This window comes from Alosa pseudoharengus, unplaced genomic scaffold, assembly GCF_046254945.1.
Source record: "Alosa pseudoharengus isolate Yale_2024_CS ecotype anadromous, Long Island Sound unplaced genomic scaffold, YU_APseudo_1.1 YU_APseudo_1.1_scf_6, whole genome shotgun sequence".
NCBI lineage: Eukaryota > Metazoa > Chordata > Actinopteri > Clupeiformes > Clupeidae > Alosa > Alosa pseudoharengus.
Window position 1 is genome coordinate 21,070,867 of NW_027468848.1, and position 16,887 is coordinate 21,087,753.

At 45.0% G+C, this 16,887-nt stretch overlaps 1 protein-coding gene across 1 annotated transcript in view; it reads left to right on the forward strand.

Moving 5' to 3' along the window:
* The window catches only part of grid2 (glutamate receptor, ionotropic, delta 2), a 320,181-nt gene that overhangs the window by 200,932 nt on the left and 102,362 nt on the right, over window positions 1-16,887 (forward strand). Inside the window, exons 5-8 of the mRNA XM_076270599.1 lie at window positions 3,778-3,831; window positions 6,017-6,190; window positions 12,605-12,766; window positions 15,145-15,264. Of these exons, the coding sequence (XP_076126714.1) occupies window positions 3,778-3,831; window positions 6,017-6,190; window positions 12,605-12,766; window positions 15,145-15,264 (510 nt within the window). The remainder of the gene's footprint in view (window positions 1-3,777; window positions 3,832-6,016; window positions 6,191-12,604; window positions 12,767-15,144; window positions 15,265-16,887) is intronic.

Genomic DNA, 16,887 nt, shown 5'->3' on the forward strand with positions numbered 1-16,887 from the left:
ACACACACACAGCGAGGATGAATTAAACATGATGGAAGTGGCACCGTGAGTGAGGTGGCTGACATTAAACCAAAATGGCAAATGTGACACCTAGCAGTTATGATGTATTCAAGTGCTCACGCACGAGCAAGTGTGAGCTAAATGCATAACAGGCACGCTAGAGGTGTGCCAGGCAGGCATGCTCCTGTACTGTGCAACAAAAACAAAAAAACCTGTGCAACAAAAGCAAAAAAACCTGTGCAACAAAAACAAAACAACCTGTGCAACAAAAACAAAACAACCTGTGCAACAAAAGCAAAACAACCTGTGCAACAAAAGGTAAAAAAAGAAAACAAAAACACGGTGGCTCACACTCACAGAAAGACTTACTGTAGAAAAAGATATTGAAGGACGTGGATGGTTTCTCACGAGTGATTTTGAGGAGCCGTGTTGGTGTCGTGCGTTTCCCTGTCAGACGTGCCGCTCTATGGTACGTGCACACACTGTCAGAGTGAGAGTGTTACTTCTTTGTCTGCTCTTGCACTTCTCAACAGCTTGAGTCTTTTTTTTTTTTTTTTTTTCGAACTGTGCTACTGAGTGCTGCGCCTTTTTCTGATGGAAAAATTCTCTCCTCGACCAAAAAAAAAAAGCCTTCTCCATGAAGATATATTTCTCATCAAAATGATCCACAGAGATGACTCAGAGCCGTGAGTGCCTGCACTCCTTCCTGTGCTGGTGTAGCACCCGTTGGTCATTGTGTCACTGGTTTGTCATTATGAGTCAGTTTAATTGGACCACCTCATTGTTTGGGGGTGAGGGGTGGCGGTGGTGCCTGCTCTCACCCCCTGCCTATGCTATGGCTATGAGAGAGAGAGAGAGAGAGAGAGAGAGAGAGTGAGAGAGAGGCTTTGAATATGGGGCCAGGCCACCTCCGTACTGTGGAGACTGTTTAATTTTGATCGTCTCCATCTCCAGCAGAGTAATCATTATAATCTGGCTTCCCTCTTCTTGGTGCCAGGAGATCAAACAGGTGGGACTCGCCAGATAATAACAGTCATCATCGCCCAAGCCACTGAATGCCACAATAAAGGACACCACTATCACCATGTAATTTAAACACCCTGTCCTGTTTTGGAACATGACTACAGTGATGCTACAGTATGTGCCATTTCGCTAATGGCGAATGGATATTTTTTTTCATTCCTTTAAAAGATGTGTACTTTCCTTCTAATACGTGTGGCCGAGGTGGATTTCAGCTAATAGACAAACTGAAAGAACCCTGAAATAGCAGCTACAGTAGGAATCTAAACCCCTTACATTGATTTGATTGTATTTTTAATAAAGCTCTATGTGTAATTATTTCCTTACAAAAACGTTTTGCTTACGGTTCCTCACCCATGAACCTGTTGTAAAATTGTACTTCCTGACATAACCAATTGTCTCACACTTGTCTGTGTGTATCTGATGACCCAGAAGGGTTGTGAGCTTGCATGAGAGAAAGAGAAAGAGAAAGAGAAAGGAAGAGGAGGGGAGGAGAACAGAAGGATTGAGATGTCAGTTGAGATCTCAATTCCCACGCCCCTGAAAAACTTGTCTGAGGACCGCAGATTTGCAGGTGACATGTCGGGGTGCAGGAAAGCGGAGGAGCAGGCTGGAGTGGGGGTGGGGGTTTGTGGAGGCACTTTGATCTGCAGAACATGAAGACCTCACCTGGAGCCCCCCCCCCCCTCTCTGTCTGTCAGGGTGAGGACGGGCCTGCCTACCACAAGCTCTGTGCTTAAGCTCCCGTCTCCTCAGGCACTAGCAGGGAGAAAAAAATATATATAAAGTGAAAATAAGAAGAAGAAAAAAAGAACCCCATCCCATTCCAATCACACCCTGGTTTTAAGCTCCTCAACCTGTGGTTTACAAGAAAAGTAAAATTCAAGAAAAAAACATGTTTTTAACCATTTTTTGTTCTTCAGTAATGTCTCGTAAAACAATAATTGAATTTGATTGAAATGTGGGGAAAAAGAAAGTGAGCTAGAGGCAAGCCTGGCTTGTGTTTTGGCTTCCACCACGGCAGCGTTGTTTACTTCACCCCCGTCTGCCTTCCCCGGTCTTCTCAGTATCCTGCACACAGCTCGGAGCCTAAGCACTGGGAGTGTCTGTGTGTCAGCTGCCAGAATCAATACTTTTCTCCTTGGCCATGGACAGCACACATTTGCGGCAAAACTTTAATCTGGGATTCACAAAAGAGCTCACATCCCTGGCCGCTGCTGCCATTTGAGGGAGCGCATAGGAGGGGGATTTTTTTTTTTTTTTTTTTTTTTTACATTTCGACTGGTGCTTAAAACCCCCTACCCCCTTCATCCCTGAATATATTTTAGGAAGCTTGTGTTCTAGTCAACAACTCTGTGCAAACAACCTTGAACTCCTCTTTTAACTTGGCAGGCCCAAAAGCTCCAGAGCCCGGAGTCTTCTGATAGAATTTGGCCCTTTCGCTAATTAAGCAGGAACATCTGCCCTTGGTCATGGTGCTGAGAGCGAACAGGGACAGGAGTTGTGTTACACAGCCTGGGAAGTCATTGGCTGGAGTGTGTGTGTGTCCATCCCCTCCCCCTCTCTCCTCTGTGGTCCTTCGTGGACGCCCATCGTCAAAGTGTCACCCCATCTGTCCTCGCGGCGTTGATGGCGTCCCTTCTCATGTCCCTCCCACGCAGCTGTGAACGCGAGCGCGCGCCATAGCTCACTCACTCCACATCACACGCCACAAAACACATCTGTGTCAGCGGAACAGCCCCTATATGCACTACATGGCACGAGTATAAGATCCGCAGAGACGAGCAATTCTGTGATGGCCTCGCTGGACATGTCGGGCGCACGACCTGACCTAACCCTGTCCTCTCACGTGGACGGAGCAGCATAAGACCCGGCCAGAGAGAAAGCAAAAGAGCAGCAGAGGAAGAAAAGAAAGAGAGAGGCAAGAAAAGAAAGAGAGGCAAGAAAAGAAAGAGAGAGGCAAGAAAAGAAAGAGAGAGGGAAGAAAAGAAAGAGAGAGGCAAGAAAAGAAAGAGAGAGAGGCAAGAAAAGAAAGAGAGAGGCAAGAAAACAAAGAGAGAGGCAAGAAAACAAAGAGAGAGGCAAGAAAAGAAAGAGAGTAACTCCTCCTACCCTCCACCCACCCCCCCACCCCCCACTTCAACACACACCTCCACCCACCGACTCTAACACACACCTCCATCTCCCTTTCCCACCCACCCAACCAACCAGCTCCGTTTCTTCAATCAAACTCTCCCAGCCATGTTCACAGTGACAGGGTGCTTTATGCGACGTGTCTGCAACGCAATTATTAAGTTTTATTGGCTCTTTGTGGAAGATTAAAACACTATTAGCGCAGCGCCGTCATACTCTCCAGCTGTTGCGATTGTTTATGACCCGAGTGTTTTATGACGCCTGCTGTAGTCACCTACACAATTACGTCTAATGAAATACAGTGTCGGCACAGTGAGCAGGAGTAACAGCAGCACGCCGGGGGTTAGAGCTGCCTACAGACGTGCTTGTGTGAAGACAAAAGGAAAGAAAAGGAGCCAGTTGTGCACGAATGTGGGCATGGCCCATTGTCCTGGGTAGCACTGTGTAGAGACATAACATGCACTACCCGCTGCTTGTATTGAATTGTTAAATTAAATGTGTGCTCTTTTTTCTATTTTCTTACTCTCTCTATATATCTCTATCTCTCTCTGTCTCATCTCTCTTTCTTTCTCTATCTCTATCTCTATGTCTTTCCCTCTCTCTTTCTCTCTCTCTCTCTCCCAGGTTGTGGAGACTAATCTGGTTGCCTTTGACTGCCACTGGATCATCATCAATGAGGTTGGTATTCTGCCGTCAAGCGCAGATGAATGTGGCCCGATGCATTAAGAAGATTAGAATCGCCCAACTCTTCGTCTTTTTATTCATGACGTAAGACTAGTTTTTAGTGACAGTTTTCATATTTTCCAACGAAGGAAAAACGAATCCATAGGGTTAGTCTGATCATAAGAGCTTTGCACCTTCTGTGACTGCTGGGAGTGCTATGCAATTATCACCTGCATGTGCATGTGTGAGGGTAGAGAGAGAGAGCAAGGGAGAGCCTCCACCACAAGGCTCAATGAGGCCAGTGGCCGCTCACTGAGTCGGACTGTCTCTGGCATTTGAGGTGGAAAATGAAAAAGTCACTTGCCGGAAATTAGAAAATGGGGAGGGAGGGCAGGTTGTGGGGTTGGAGGGTGTCAGGTGGGGTGCATTGAAGTAGAATGACAGGTCTGTTGATCCGAAGACCTTTTCCATACTTTCCTCTCAGCTTCCTGATGAGCAGTGATATTACGAGGCAGCGTCTAGGCTCTTACTCTGCTCTCCATCTTCAAACTAATGCTTGCTATGGACAGCAGACATTGTTGTTATTATTTGTTTGTTGTATATAGATCGCCTCAAAATGTTCTTTCTGTACAAATTTTATCTAGGAATTTGTCCTGGTTACATAACGACCTGCGTGACATGGTGTTTCCGCAGGTAGAAAACAAATTGGCACTTGACATTATCCCGACTTCATGTTTTGATGTCTGCTTCCAGGGCCCCAACTTGACAGAAGTCTAAACAAACAAGCGAAAGTGGAGTCCAAAATTAGGCGCCTAACCCAAAGGCTGATATTTATGTCACTCTAATTTTGTCTGTCCAAATGAATGCCACAGGGTTTTGGTGTATGTCAACTGGAAATGTTTGCCTGAGTTTGCTCGTTTGTAGGTTAAAGAGCTCGTTCTTGTTTAGTCACTTCCTGTAATTTGCTCTTGGAAGTCCTTGATTGTGCCACTATTATTTGGTATTCTTTGCAGGATCCAATTAGGACTTATAAAAAATGACTTTGAAATTAAATTGCTTTTGTTATATCTGGTGTCTCTGCCAAACGCTCATGTCATTGTTAATTGCTTGATGTCTCGGCGGATAACTATTTTCAGGCAAATCAGGACATTATTCAGGATTAAATTGCAAAGAGACATACGTACTCCCTGAACTTGTACAAGACACAGTTTTGTGGACCTTGCCCACCAGAGTTAGAATAATGATGTGTTGATGACAGTCAGTGACAATCCCCGTGTCACAACTGAAAAACCCAAATGGATAGAGCAAGAGAATGTGAGAGAGAGAAAGAGAGAGAGAGAGAGCTGCCAATTGGGGGGGGGGGGGTGTTTTTAATGCCTACCTTGGCCAGGGACGTCCGTGTCCAATCTGATCTCGTCAGTCGCTCCCCTCTAGCGTTGGGCCAGAGTGGGAAAAGATGGCTGGCGGCTAAAATTAGCAATGATTCCTCTTAAGTTGCACAAGGACACCCAGGCACAGGCGCATAGACAGGCAAATACACATTCACTCGCTCACACACACACACTCACACACACACACACACACACACACACACGCATATGCATATGTCCCAGCTCCCCTCCTCTCTTTATCCATCTCTCCCATGAACATAACAGCAGGGCTGTTTTTTTACTTGCTGTACTGTAAAAATAGTGAATACTCTCACATATACACTCATACACAAGAACGCTTACACTCTCACATACACAAATAGGGTGTGCATCTCTGAGTTAGTTCACGCATGTAAATGTTTGTTGGTATGGGTATGTGAGTGTTTGGCACTGTACAGTACATGTGAGGCTTGTTTCTCAAAGTCAGGTATGTGAATTGTTGTGAGAAGAGTGTGTGAACCTTTGCACTTTAGTTGCATGTATCCATTGGCAGCATGTACCAAGTATGCATGCACGGATACACCAACACTGTTAAAAAATGAAATGCTACATGCATAATATGGATGATATAGCTACAGTATATATAGCCTGTGCAATATAGGTTTGAAGAGGGTTAGACCTTCAACAAGACCCCAATAGACTACATAAAACATATATTGCCTGTGTAGCCTGTGAATAACAGTTTCTCCTGAGTCGGTAACTATAATGTAATGTGTGTGTGTGTGCGTGCGTGCGTGCGTGCGTGTGTGTGAATGCCCTCTGTGCTGTAGGAAATATCTGACCTGGATGTGCAGGAGCTGGTGATGAAGTCCATCGGGCGTCTGACCCTGGTGCGCCAGACCTTCCCCATGCCCCAGAACACAACGCAGCGCTGTGTGCGCAGCAACCACCGCATCAACACGTCCCTCTGCGACCCAAAAGACCCCAAAGCTCAGACGCTGGAGGTATGTGTGCATGAACACACACACACACACACACACACACACACACACACACACACACACACACACACACAGATGACACAACACATACTATGCATAAACATGTTGTGCGTTAGTATGTCCACATATACCATGAACAAAACGTGTACATACTCACAAACACACACATACACATACACATACACATACACAGGCACACATAGACACAATTAGAAGTTTTTATTGTTTTTATTTGTTCTAACTTTCCTTTTTGTAGCAGATTGGTAATGCCAAGGAGTGTGTTGTTAAATGTTTACTTTTTCACATCTCAGAATAAGTTGTCTTATTTGCTCTTCACATCAGAATGTAATGAAATGTGAACATGAAAATGCATCTGTCATTTTTCATAATTTTTATTACGCCCTGGGTGAAAACGTGGGTTGACGTCAGTCATAATTGTAAGACATGGTAAACACAAACTCCAATGAGAAAATAAAGATGAAGCAAAGCTGATGTGAAAACCTAACTTGCGTCATTAAATTAAACAATGTTGAGTTGGAAAATCTAATTCCAATTTGACTTCATTTGCAGTAGCGCCAGGAGTCGTAGTACCCTTTGGGGACTGAATAAAAAAATAATGTGCAACGCCATTTGAAGAGGAGCAGCGCAGATAGTTAAAAAAATATCTAAGATCTGCCCGTTAATTTGTTTATGTCACTCAGGCAAATGCGTACGACGGAAACACATTAAAAAAAATCACTTTCCTACAGGGATACACATAAACATTAGCGCTGAAAGGAGAGCAAGTCAGGGCTGCTGTATTCTCTGCATCAGTGACTTTGCAAGGATGTGCAGTTTTCATTTAGTGTGCAAGCAGGGTGGAAACAAATGTTGCACAGCTGGGAACACCTAAAATGTCCAAAGGATTAAAAAGACAGACACACGTTGCTTCTTTGTTGTTGGAGAATTATCGATTATCAGAATTTCAACCAATAATTCACCAATTACACTCTAAGGCAGTGTTTCCCAAACATGTTTCTCTTACGGCACACCACCCTAATAATATTAAACATATAAAAGTGACAAAATAACATTTTGCTGTTTATTGTCCCCGTCCCCCATGCCACTAAAAAAACTCTGGTATTTTATCATATAACATTAACATTAGCACAAGTATTGATTGTATTCAACATTGTCAATTTTTTTCTATTCAGTATGACAAAAGGTAAGGTTCATAGTCAGGCATTCTTTGTAAGTTTTCTTCACAGTTAGTCAGTAAGATTTAGAATTAACGTGAATCTAGAAATGTGATTTAAATAGCCTACAATTTTGGCCGATTTTGCTTCCTGTGGCACTCCTGTGCAACCTTCATGGCTCACAGTTTGGGAAACACTGCTTATTTATATTGACGGACAAAGTGCAAAATCAGACTATGAGCAAAATCCCTCATGCATGAACTAAAGCTGACCCACAGGTGTTTGTACTTTGGATCTTGCCTATGGTGTTAAATAGATTTCACCAAGCTACTAAATTAGTTTTAGCTAGACATTGTACAGCCTCATGCAGTGAATAGAAGTATCTCTGTGTATGCATTCTCCCTAGATTATTCTAGATTATTTTATTTATTTAGTGCAGACTGATTTAGGAAAGGGAGACAGCATACTCAACAATGAATACTTGAAGCCGAAAATCCCCTCAGACTGGTATCTCGCTATTATGCCTGACTGACCAGCTTGATTTTACAATTGAGTTTTTAAGTGTTTTACGGTTTAAATCTCGTCATGTAATTTGATAGGTTTAGGAAAGGAATTTTACTGCTGTTCATTGCAGCATTCATGTCTATTTGTCTACTGTAATAGCCTTGCCTTGTAAAAGTAATACATATGCAATTTTGCATTTGCAATATATGCACTGCTTTCAATCGAAAGCTCTATGTAAAATGTCATATTCTAAGATTAAGCTCCCATGCACTGGACGGAAATAGTATTTGAAGTTGTAGTTGATTGACAGGAACAGTGCTTTGGGTCTGTGAATGCCTGGAGTTGGTGTTTAGTTTTGTGAGGACCATTTGATTTTGTGAGGACTTTCTGCTCTTGTGCTGACAAACAAGTTGGCTATCTTATAAAATGTGACAATATAAAGCAGTAACAAGGTATTGTAACAGGCCAATGAAGCAGCAAGTAAGTCTTTCTAATTGGCTGCACACTGTGGCTCACCATAGACTTAGAGCAAAAAAAAAAAACAAAAAAAAAAACTAAAATTATGAGATACAGCGAATAAATAAGCATGCATTATTAATCATATTTAATGATTCAAAAATGTTTACAAATTGCACATGGTTGCTTTTAAGCATGGTGCCAAGACCCCTGTGCATTGACATAGGTGACTGTGGCTGTGTGGGGACGAGGGGTGTGGTGCTGGGAGATAGCAGGCCACCTCCAGAGTGGTGCCAGGGGGACGGGGCGTCTGTGCTTAGCGCCAGGGGTGAATGGTGCATTTAGGCCAGGCTTGTTTGACAGTGTGGAGGCAGAGCAGCTCAGTGGTCAGGAGGGCAGCCCAGAAGGAGCCCAATTTCACACGGCGCTGGAGCGCATCATCTCAGCGAGCCTGACCACTCTCCTTTTCCCTCTCTCTGTCTTTCTCTCTCTCTATCTACCTATTTCTTATTCCCCATACCTCTCTCCACTAACACTACCCCTCCATCTTCCTTTTTCTCTCTCTCCCTCTTTCTCTGCCTCTCACTTTTTCTGTTTTTCTTTCTCTGTATCTCTCTCCACTTCCTTTACCCCTGACTATCTGTCTCTCTCCCTCCCTCTCTCGATGCCCCCCCCCCCCTCTCTCTCTCTTGCTCTTCCTCACTCTGCCTTGTGCTATGCCCTGGACTCTTTCTCTTCCTCTGCTTTGCTGGCTCTCCTCTCCCCCCATCTCTACAGCACCCCCCCCCCCCACCCCCACCCCTACACCACACACTGTTTCCCCGAGGACCACTGATCACTTGGCCTCCCTTGGGAAGCAGTCTTAGTTGCACCACTCTCTTTGACTTGCCCTGGCAGATTTCCATGTCATCCCTCTGGATTTAACAGACACTCTGGGTTTAACAGACACTCTCACACACAGAGACAGAGACACACTCTCTCTCAAATTCAAATTCAAATTCAAAGGGGCTTTATTAGCATGACTGTTTGGTACAGTACTGCCAAAGCTAGTGTTACAAATAACACAGTAGTATCACAAGGAAAAGAAAACAGAGAGACAGCATACAATGTAGAAACATGTGAGCACAAAATAGACAGTATTAGAAATAATACTAGAATGATAGGTAGGGGTGTGTGTGTGTGTGTGTGTGTGTGTGAGACACACAGACACACACTCTCTCTCTCTCTCTCTCACACACACACACACACGCTCTCACACACACACTCACACATACACACATAAACATACCCCCCCCCCCTCCCCAAACACACGCACACTGACTGAATGATGATTCGCTCCAGTGACCTAGTCCTTCCTCTCCGTCCTCCGATACTACTGGGAGAAGTAAAACTGCAAATCAACTCCCACACTCTCAATTGGGTGGCTCCATTGGGTGGTACAGAGCAGATGGAGAGACGGCATCAGAGCGCGCGAGAGCGGAGCACAGAGACTCTGTCTGTATAGGCTTGCTTTGTTCTGGTGTTTGTTTTCTTTCCGAAGCAGAAAACATAGAGCAGAAAAATACCCACTGAACAGCAGAATAAATAAATTTGCACCGTTGCTCTGTAGTCAGGAGGATTCACTGTCAAGGTCCTCTCTCTCTAGGTCACGGGTCTTTTATTCTGTCTGTGGAAGACTCTCTCTGGAGTAGTTAGGGCTGTCCTAGTTTTATTATATTTGTAAATACAAACAACCCAGCTGCCATATGGCCAAAATATGTATAGTATAAAGTTTACCCCCTCGTCCCTTGGCACCTTTTAGAAAGAATCTTTTGATATGAGCTTGACATAAATGTACTTAAACTGCTTAGCTTTGAGGTAGTTTAGCATTTTGCTTTCTTTCACACTCAGTGTGTTTAGTTCACTGTGTTACTTTGCTCTCAGTAATTGTCTCTGTTACAGTAGCACTACTCTGATGCATTCAGGCGTTATCATCTTTACTGCACTGGATTTTACTTCTGCATAAAGACAGAACACACACAGACGACAATTAAAGACTCCTCCTGATGCAGGATTTTTGCACAGACAGAGACCCATCAGATAGATTGAAAATTGAGCAGAAAAACACTTATGGTGGGTTTGGCATACAATAGAAAGATGACTAAATTGACCAGAACCACATGGCCACTCATGAAGTATGGCGGAGGGTCAGTGATGTTTTGGAGCTGTTTTCATTCCACAGGCCCAGGGAACCTCATCCTGCATGGTATCATGACCTGCATGAGATACATGACCATTTTAAATCAAGTCTGGCTCTGCCATGACACTAAAAGTGGGTCATGATTGGATCATCCAGCAAGTCAATGAACCAAAACAGATGTCCAGATTGTCACATAAATGGCTTACTGAACATAAAAATAAATCTTTGGTTATGGTCATCTCAGTCCCCTGATCTGAACTCTAAATCCCTTTTTTATTCTCCAACTGTATGGCATGTGATAGGAGAAGACTAAGAACTGTTTTATTGGGAAAGAGAAGCTATACAATATGCCAATAATTTTGGCATATGTGTTTCTGTTAAATATATTAATTTATTTAGTTAGTTTTGTTCTCAGAATAAATGGGAAAGAGAGGCTATACAATATGCCAATAACGCACACATAGCTCCAACTGGCGAAAGATACGTGTCATTGGAGAAGCGTTGGCTTTATGAGTGTCACCGGAGATAAAGCGAGCTGTGTCAGGAGGCTCGGGTGGTCATTTGTCATCCCAGTTAGGACAGTGCATCGTGGCTCGTGTGCGGTGGCGGGCACGCTGGCACTCAATATTGTGTTGGGCGCGCGAGAGAACATTGCGGGTTAATAAACAACGGGAGACCTAATGGCCACTCCACTCTATTTATTACATTCTCATTAAAATGGAGACAACACTCCGGCTAAATCACGCCGCGCGATCGATCAGCGCTGAATTAACTCTTGATCCTGCCCGTGCCGCCACCACCGCAACGGCATGACCACTGCGGCACCACAGAGAGGAGAGAGAACACAACGTGCCGCGTTAATGATATTTTCAAGCGAATAAGAAAACGGTGGTGAAGCAACGTCTGTGCCAGTGATTAGAGTCGCTAGGTTCCTGGTCTCCATCAGCATTCTGTCTTTTCATTTCTGTTTTCTTTCTTTTGTTCTTCCTTTTCCTTGCTCTCCCTTTCTTTCCTTCCTTCATTCTTTTCCTATCTTCCTTTCTTTCTCTTTTGCTTGAGCCTCAGAGAGGAACACAAAAAGAGACGCCGTCTTTTGATTGCTAGTTAAAGCATCATGAGCATTTTCCCTCTCTTTTTCTTACATTCTGTGTTGAGAGCTGGAGGCTTCGTGCAAACAGCATGGGGGCATGTTTTTTTACAGCGTGATCAAAAAATCAGAAGAAAGAATGCGGAGCTGCGCTCTCAGTGCCAGGTGTCAACATGCTCATGCCTTTGTGCTCGTGATTATAGGCCTCCCGCTTCACCACCTCTCATCATGGCTGGTGCTAACTGTCAAGTGCTAGTCAAGGGGCGAATGAGTACTGAGCAAGTGGAATGCGAGGAACATATAAATATGCATGCGTGTGCGTTCGCACGCACGCACACATGCGCGCACACACACACACGCGCGTACGCGCGCGCGCACACACACACACACACACACACAGCCGTGTGGGGCAGCCGTGGCCTAGGCGCGGCTGAAGTGCCCTTGAGCAAGGCACCTAACCCCTCACTGCTCCCCGAGCGACGCTGTTGTTGCAGGCAGCTCACTGCGCCGGGATTAGTGTGTGCTTCACCTCACTGTGTGTTCACTGTGTGCTGAGTGTGTTTCACTAATTCACGGATTGGGATAAATGCAGAGACCAAATTTCCCTCACGGGATCAAAAGAGTATATATACTTATACTTATACACGCATAATAAAAAACACACACACTGCATTAACTGGAGAGACCCACAACTTGCTTCCTGGTTGAGAGTCGTAGATCATGACTCTTCAGAGACATGTAATTGATTTGCTTTAGTCCTGTACTTGTCGAAAAAGTGTCTTTCTCTTCCTCTCTTTCTCTCTTTTCACACTGTCATGTCTCCTACCTCACCTTTTAACCTGTCATTCCTCTCTCTCTCTCTCTCTCTCTCTCTCTCTCTCTCTCTTTATCTCTCTCCCACTCTCAGACACGTGATATTTGTTTCAAGGCCATGGTTTGAAGATTGATTCAAGGAGTGGGTGTTAAACATCTCTCTCTTTCTCTCTCTCTTTCTCTATGTTTTCTGGTGCCGGCAGATCACAAACCGCTACATCTACGACACAGTGCTGCTGCTGGCCAACACCTTCCACAGGAAGCTGGAGGACCGCAAGTGGCACAGCATGGCCAGCCTCAGCTGCATCCGCAAGGGCTCCAAGCCCTGGCAGGGCGGACGCTCCATGCTTGAGACTGTCAAGAAGGTAAGGGAATATGTCTCTGCGCGTACGTGTGTGTGTGTGTGTGTGTGTGTGTGTGTGTGTGTGTGTGTGTTTGTATGTTTGTATACATGGCCAATGTCCAGCACATGCCATTTGGAACATGCATGTGTTGATTTCTTTTTTTTACCATGCTGAGACCACTCTGACCACCATGTTTCAATCATGTGCTCTAAAAGAAGGAGCTGGTCTCACCGCAAACAGTCAAAACCGGGTTTGGTCAACAACACAAAAGTGGTTTACATCAGCAAAACAAATAGTGCTTCTCCATGCTATTTTTGACTGTGTAGATTTCTTGTTAGAGAATGGAGTACATGTGTTTACCCAGAGTGCATTATTGTAATGATGTGGGTGCTCACAGACAATCAATGTGTAGCCATGAAAGTGTGATTAAACCATTAGTTTGTGGCACAATTCATGTACCCAATTATAACTCTACATGCCCTTGAGCCTTATTGTACAGGAACATAGAATGAACAGCATATAGAGTACATTCTGTTCTGTATAACAACATTGTTACACTAGTGTGTAGAAATTGTGTGTATATTTGGTGTTTTCTGTCTGTGTGTGTGTGGTGTGTGTGTGTGTGTGTGTGTGTGTGTGTGTGCGTCAGGTGTCGGTGTGTGTGGGTTTTGGGGAGGGCACCCTGAGTGTCATGAGACTTGATCCTCTGTGCGTCCCTTAAGGGAAAAGGTAGGACAAAGAAAACAACAAAGGGTGCTTGAGAGATTGAAACAGGTAGAGTGCTAGAAGAGAGAGAGAGAGAGAGAGAGAGAGAGAGAGAGAGAGAGAGAGAATGTGTGGAGGAGAGAGAGCAGTACAGTAACTGAAAGGAGCTCACAGCAGGAAACATGTCGCCCTGAGGCCTGGGGAAGGAGCAGCTTAGGTTTCTGAACTCTGAGAAAGAGAGAGAGAGAGAGGAACATGAATAAGGGAGAAGAAGAGAGTCAGGTAGAAAGAGAAAGTGGAAAGCAGGAAATTGAGTGAGTGGGAAGGTGAGATTGAAAGAGAGAGAGAGAGTCGGCAGTAGAGAGAGAGAGAGAGAGAGAGAGAGATCACACCATATGCGCACAGACACTTTGACCTCTTCAGGAAAGCGCACAGGCGGGACAGTGCACCTGTCTGCCACCCACAGTCTCACTTCCGTCACCTGCTTCTCCCGCGCTCCGGCTGTTCTCTCCCTGCCCTGCCACCTGTGCCACCCCCGGCTCCCTGCCACCCCACCATCCTGGGACCCCCCCAGCCCAGCCCGCCCTCCTGTACATCCACCTCACACGCGTGGAGGTTCTGAGCCCGAATCTGCTGAGCCCTCTCCCAGAGCCCCATAATCGCACCTATAGATCATATTAATGCGCTGCGTGCTCTGTTTTTTCGCCATAAAGCAGCTGTATAAATGGGCTTACAATTTATTCCCCCTGCAGTGGCCTCGTCAGAACACTGTTCGGCTGGCTTAATTAAAGGGAAGTTTGTGTTTATTGGCTTTCCAATACAGTGCTACAGTAGGTGAACTCATTTGGAAACTGCTCATCAGCTTTTATAATTGGCTGTCTAATTAATTCTGACAGCCCAGTATTGGCCCAACACGTTCAGCACAGTTATCTTTTTGTTAATTGCACCTGTTTGCAGCAGGACGTGCTTCCGGACACACTGTGCTAGAAGATGGTGCTAGCTGTCGAGGATCTTACGGTGCTACCATTTTGTGTGAATTTCTGTTGAAGTGTCTGTGTGCGTGTGTGTGCGCGCATGTGTGTGTGTGTGTGTGTGTGTGTGTGTGTGTGTGTGTGTGTGTGTGTGTGTGTTTGGTTTATCTATGTTCTCCCATATGTGAGAGGAGCTGATAGCAGACAGCATGATTAATGTAGCCAGATCCCTCATAACACCACACAAATGAACATGTGATGGGGAAAAAAGACATTCAAAAAGACATTTCTTCTGTGCAAATCAGTGCAGAATTAGGATTTCAGTATGGGAAATATCTCCCGTATTTGCCAAGTGAAGTGGATAACCCTGACAAATAGATGAACAGAATCCCCTGTCTTGTGCCAGCCAAATCCATTCCAATAGCCACCAGACTCTTTATTTCCTTAGCAACAAAAGTCAACCAAAACCCCGGGCTCTCCTTTGAAAACACTGAATGAGAATTTTTTTTTTGTTTTTTTCTAAGGATTTTCGGTCATGTTACTCTTTCATGTCTTTTATCATGGGCTTTTTTGATGCTTTGAGTGTATGTGTGTGTGTGAGAATCTGTGTGTCTGTGCTGATCTGTAGCACAGCATAGCCTGCCTCTGGTCACCATGTGGAATGGATTTTTGTGACCCAAATGACTGTAAATACATTCATGTAAATGTGTTCCTCGTCTTTAGAATGGAGTGAGTGCTCTCACCAACCTGCTGGAGTTCAGTGACAACGGAACCAACCCCAACATTCACTTTGAGATCCTGGGCACCAACTACGGGGAGGACCGCGGCCGTGGAGTGACCAGGGTAGGGGCCGCCTTTCCACACAATCTCACGGCTCTCCACAGGCCCAATATTTTCTTTGATATTCACTCGCTCACACTAGAGAGTTTTATTTTCCCCCTCACTCAAACCAGAGTGCATTATCTTCCACTGCTCACTCTCAACCCCCCCCCCCTTTTTCCCCCTCTTGCCCTCTTTCTTCATTCACTCCTACTGTAAGTCCCAGGCCTCTGCACTTATTGGAGTTTGGAGCCCCGTCCGCTTGTTTGCCAAGCTCACCCCTTCAGGTGTGCGAGTTAATTACATTAATTTAAGGAGCGAACTGATTTTAATTGATAATCATCGCAATGAATTCCATCAGCTTCCCTTGGAGACACATAGAGCTCTTTGCAGATGATGTTTATGTTTTTCCCTCCCTTCTGCCACTTTTTTGTTTGTTTATCTCGTTTCGTTCGAGTGTGGCGGCAGTTGAGGAACGGCACAGTGAAACGCCGTTCTCCCCTGCGCACCGACCTCAATTATTCCAGTCTTTCTACTGGTTTTCCGTTAATTACTGGATGCATATACGGCAGGGCCTGTGCACGTTCCGATGCGGGATCTCATTTATCTCTGTCTCGTGTGGAATACAGATCAATTAGCCCCGAATCCACGTAGGCACTGGGTCTTACTCGGTGCAGCACTCTTACATTCACTCCTGTGGGGAATCCCGGATTATGGCAGCAGTTATCACGTTTTAGCTCCTCGGCTGCCACCGCTGCCAGTAGACGAGCTAAAGGCGGAGACCTGGGTACCCTACTGTAAAATGAATGGGCCCTCAGGGGGTCAGTTTGATTGGATGAGTGCAAGAGATGAGAGTGGAGCGAGGTCAACCTCCTGTCCTTGAGCTGGCGTGGAGGAGGAGGAGGAGGAGGAGTAGCCGTTCCCTCGATGTCCCTATGGCAGGCCTGCACGACATCAAACCTTAATGAGAGCACCAGATCCCCCATCCAGGGCCCACGTCTGCCATTAGATTACTTAATTAAATTGTCAGATCTTCTTAGAGATAATGGCAGCCGATACAAACACACAGTGCCATGCCCACAAAGATGAAATTAATCTTTAAGTGCAAAGTAATTACATTAGTAAGATTCCTCTAATCAGTTCAGATAATTGCTTCTGAAGGAATTAAGGACCGGTTGTTGTTCCTGCACAAAGCCCCTCATATATGGGCTTTTCTCATGGTACTTTTTAGGACCAGGATTGGTAGTGGAACGGATAGTCTGACCATAGGGGTCCATTTAGACGCTCGAGTGTTTTTAAGAATTCATCATGTTGAGCCGTGCTCTTGCATCACATATAAGCAGTGCTTCCCGCTCAGTATACTGTAGCATCCATATCTAAGAGGAAAAGCAGGTTAATTGCTTTCATGTCGTTGTTCTCATATCATCCGTAGAGACGACTGGCCGATCTTTTCTTATGCTAATTAACCATCTTGGAGGCTCTGTGCGTTCGTCTCTATTCATCCATTTGCGCCTTGTTATTGTTGTGTTGACAGCGTGGTATGAAAATGTATGATTCATTGTGGTGAGTTTTACGCAGCATTTGACTCAGGGGAGTGTTTTTTTCAGGAGTATCTCCAGAACAGCTTACATAAGATTTCGGGGGATT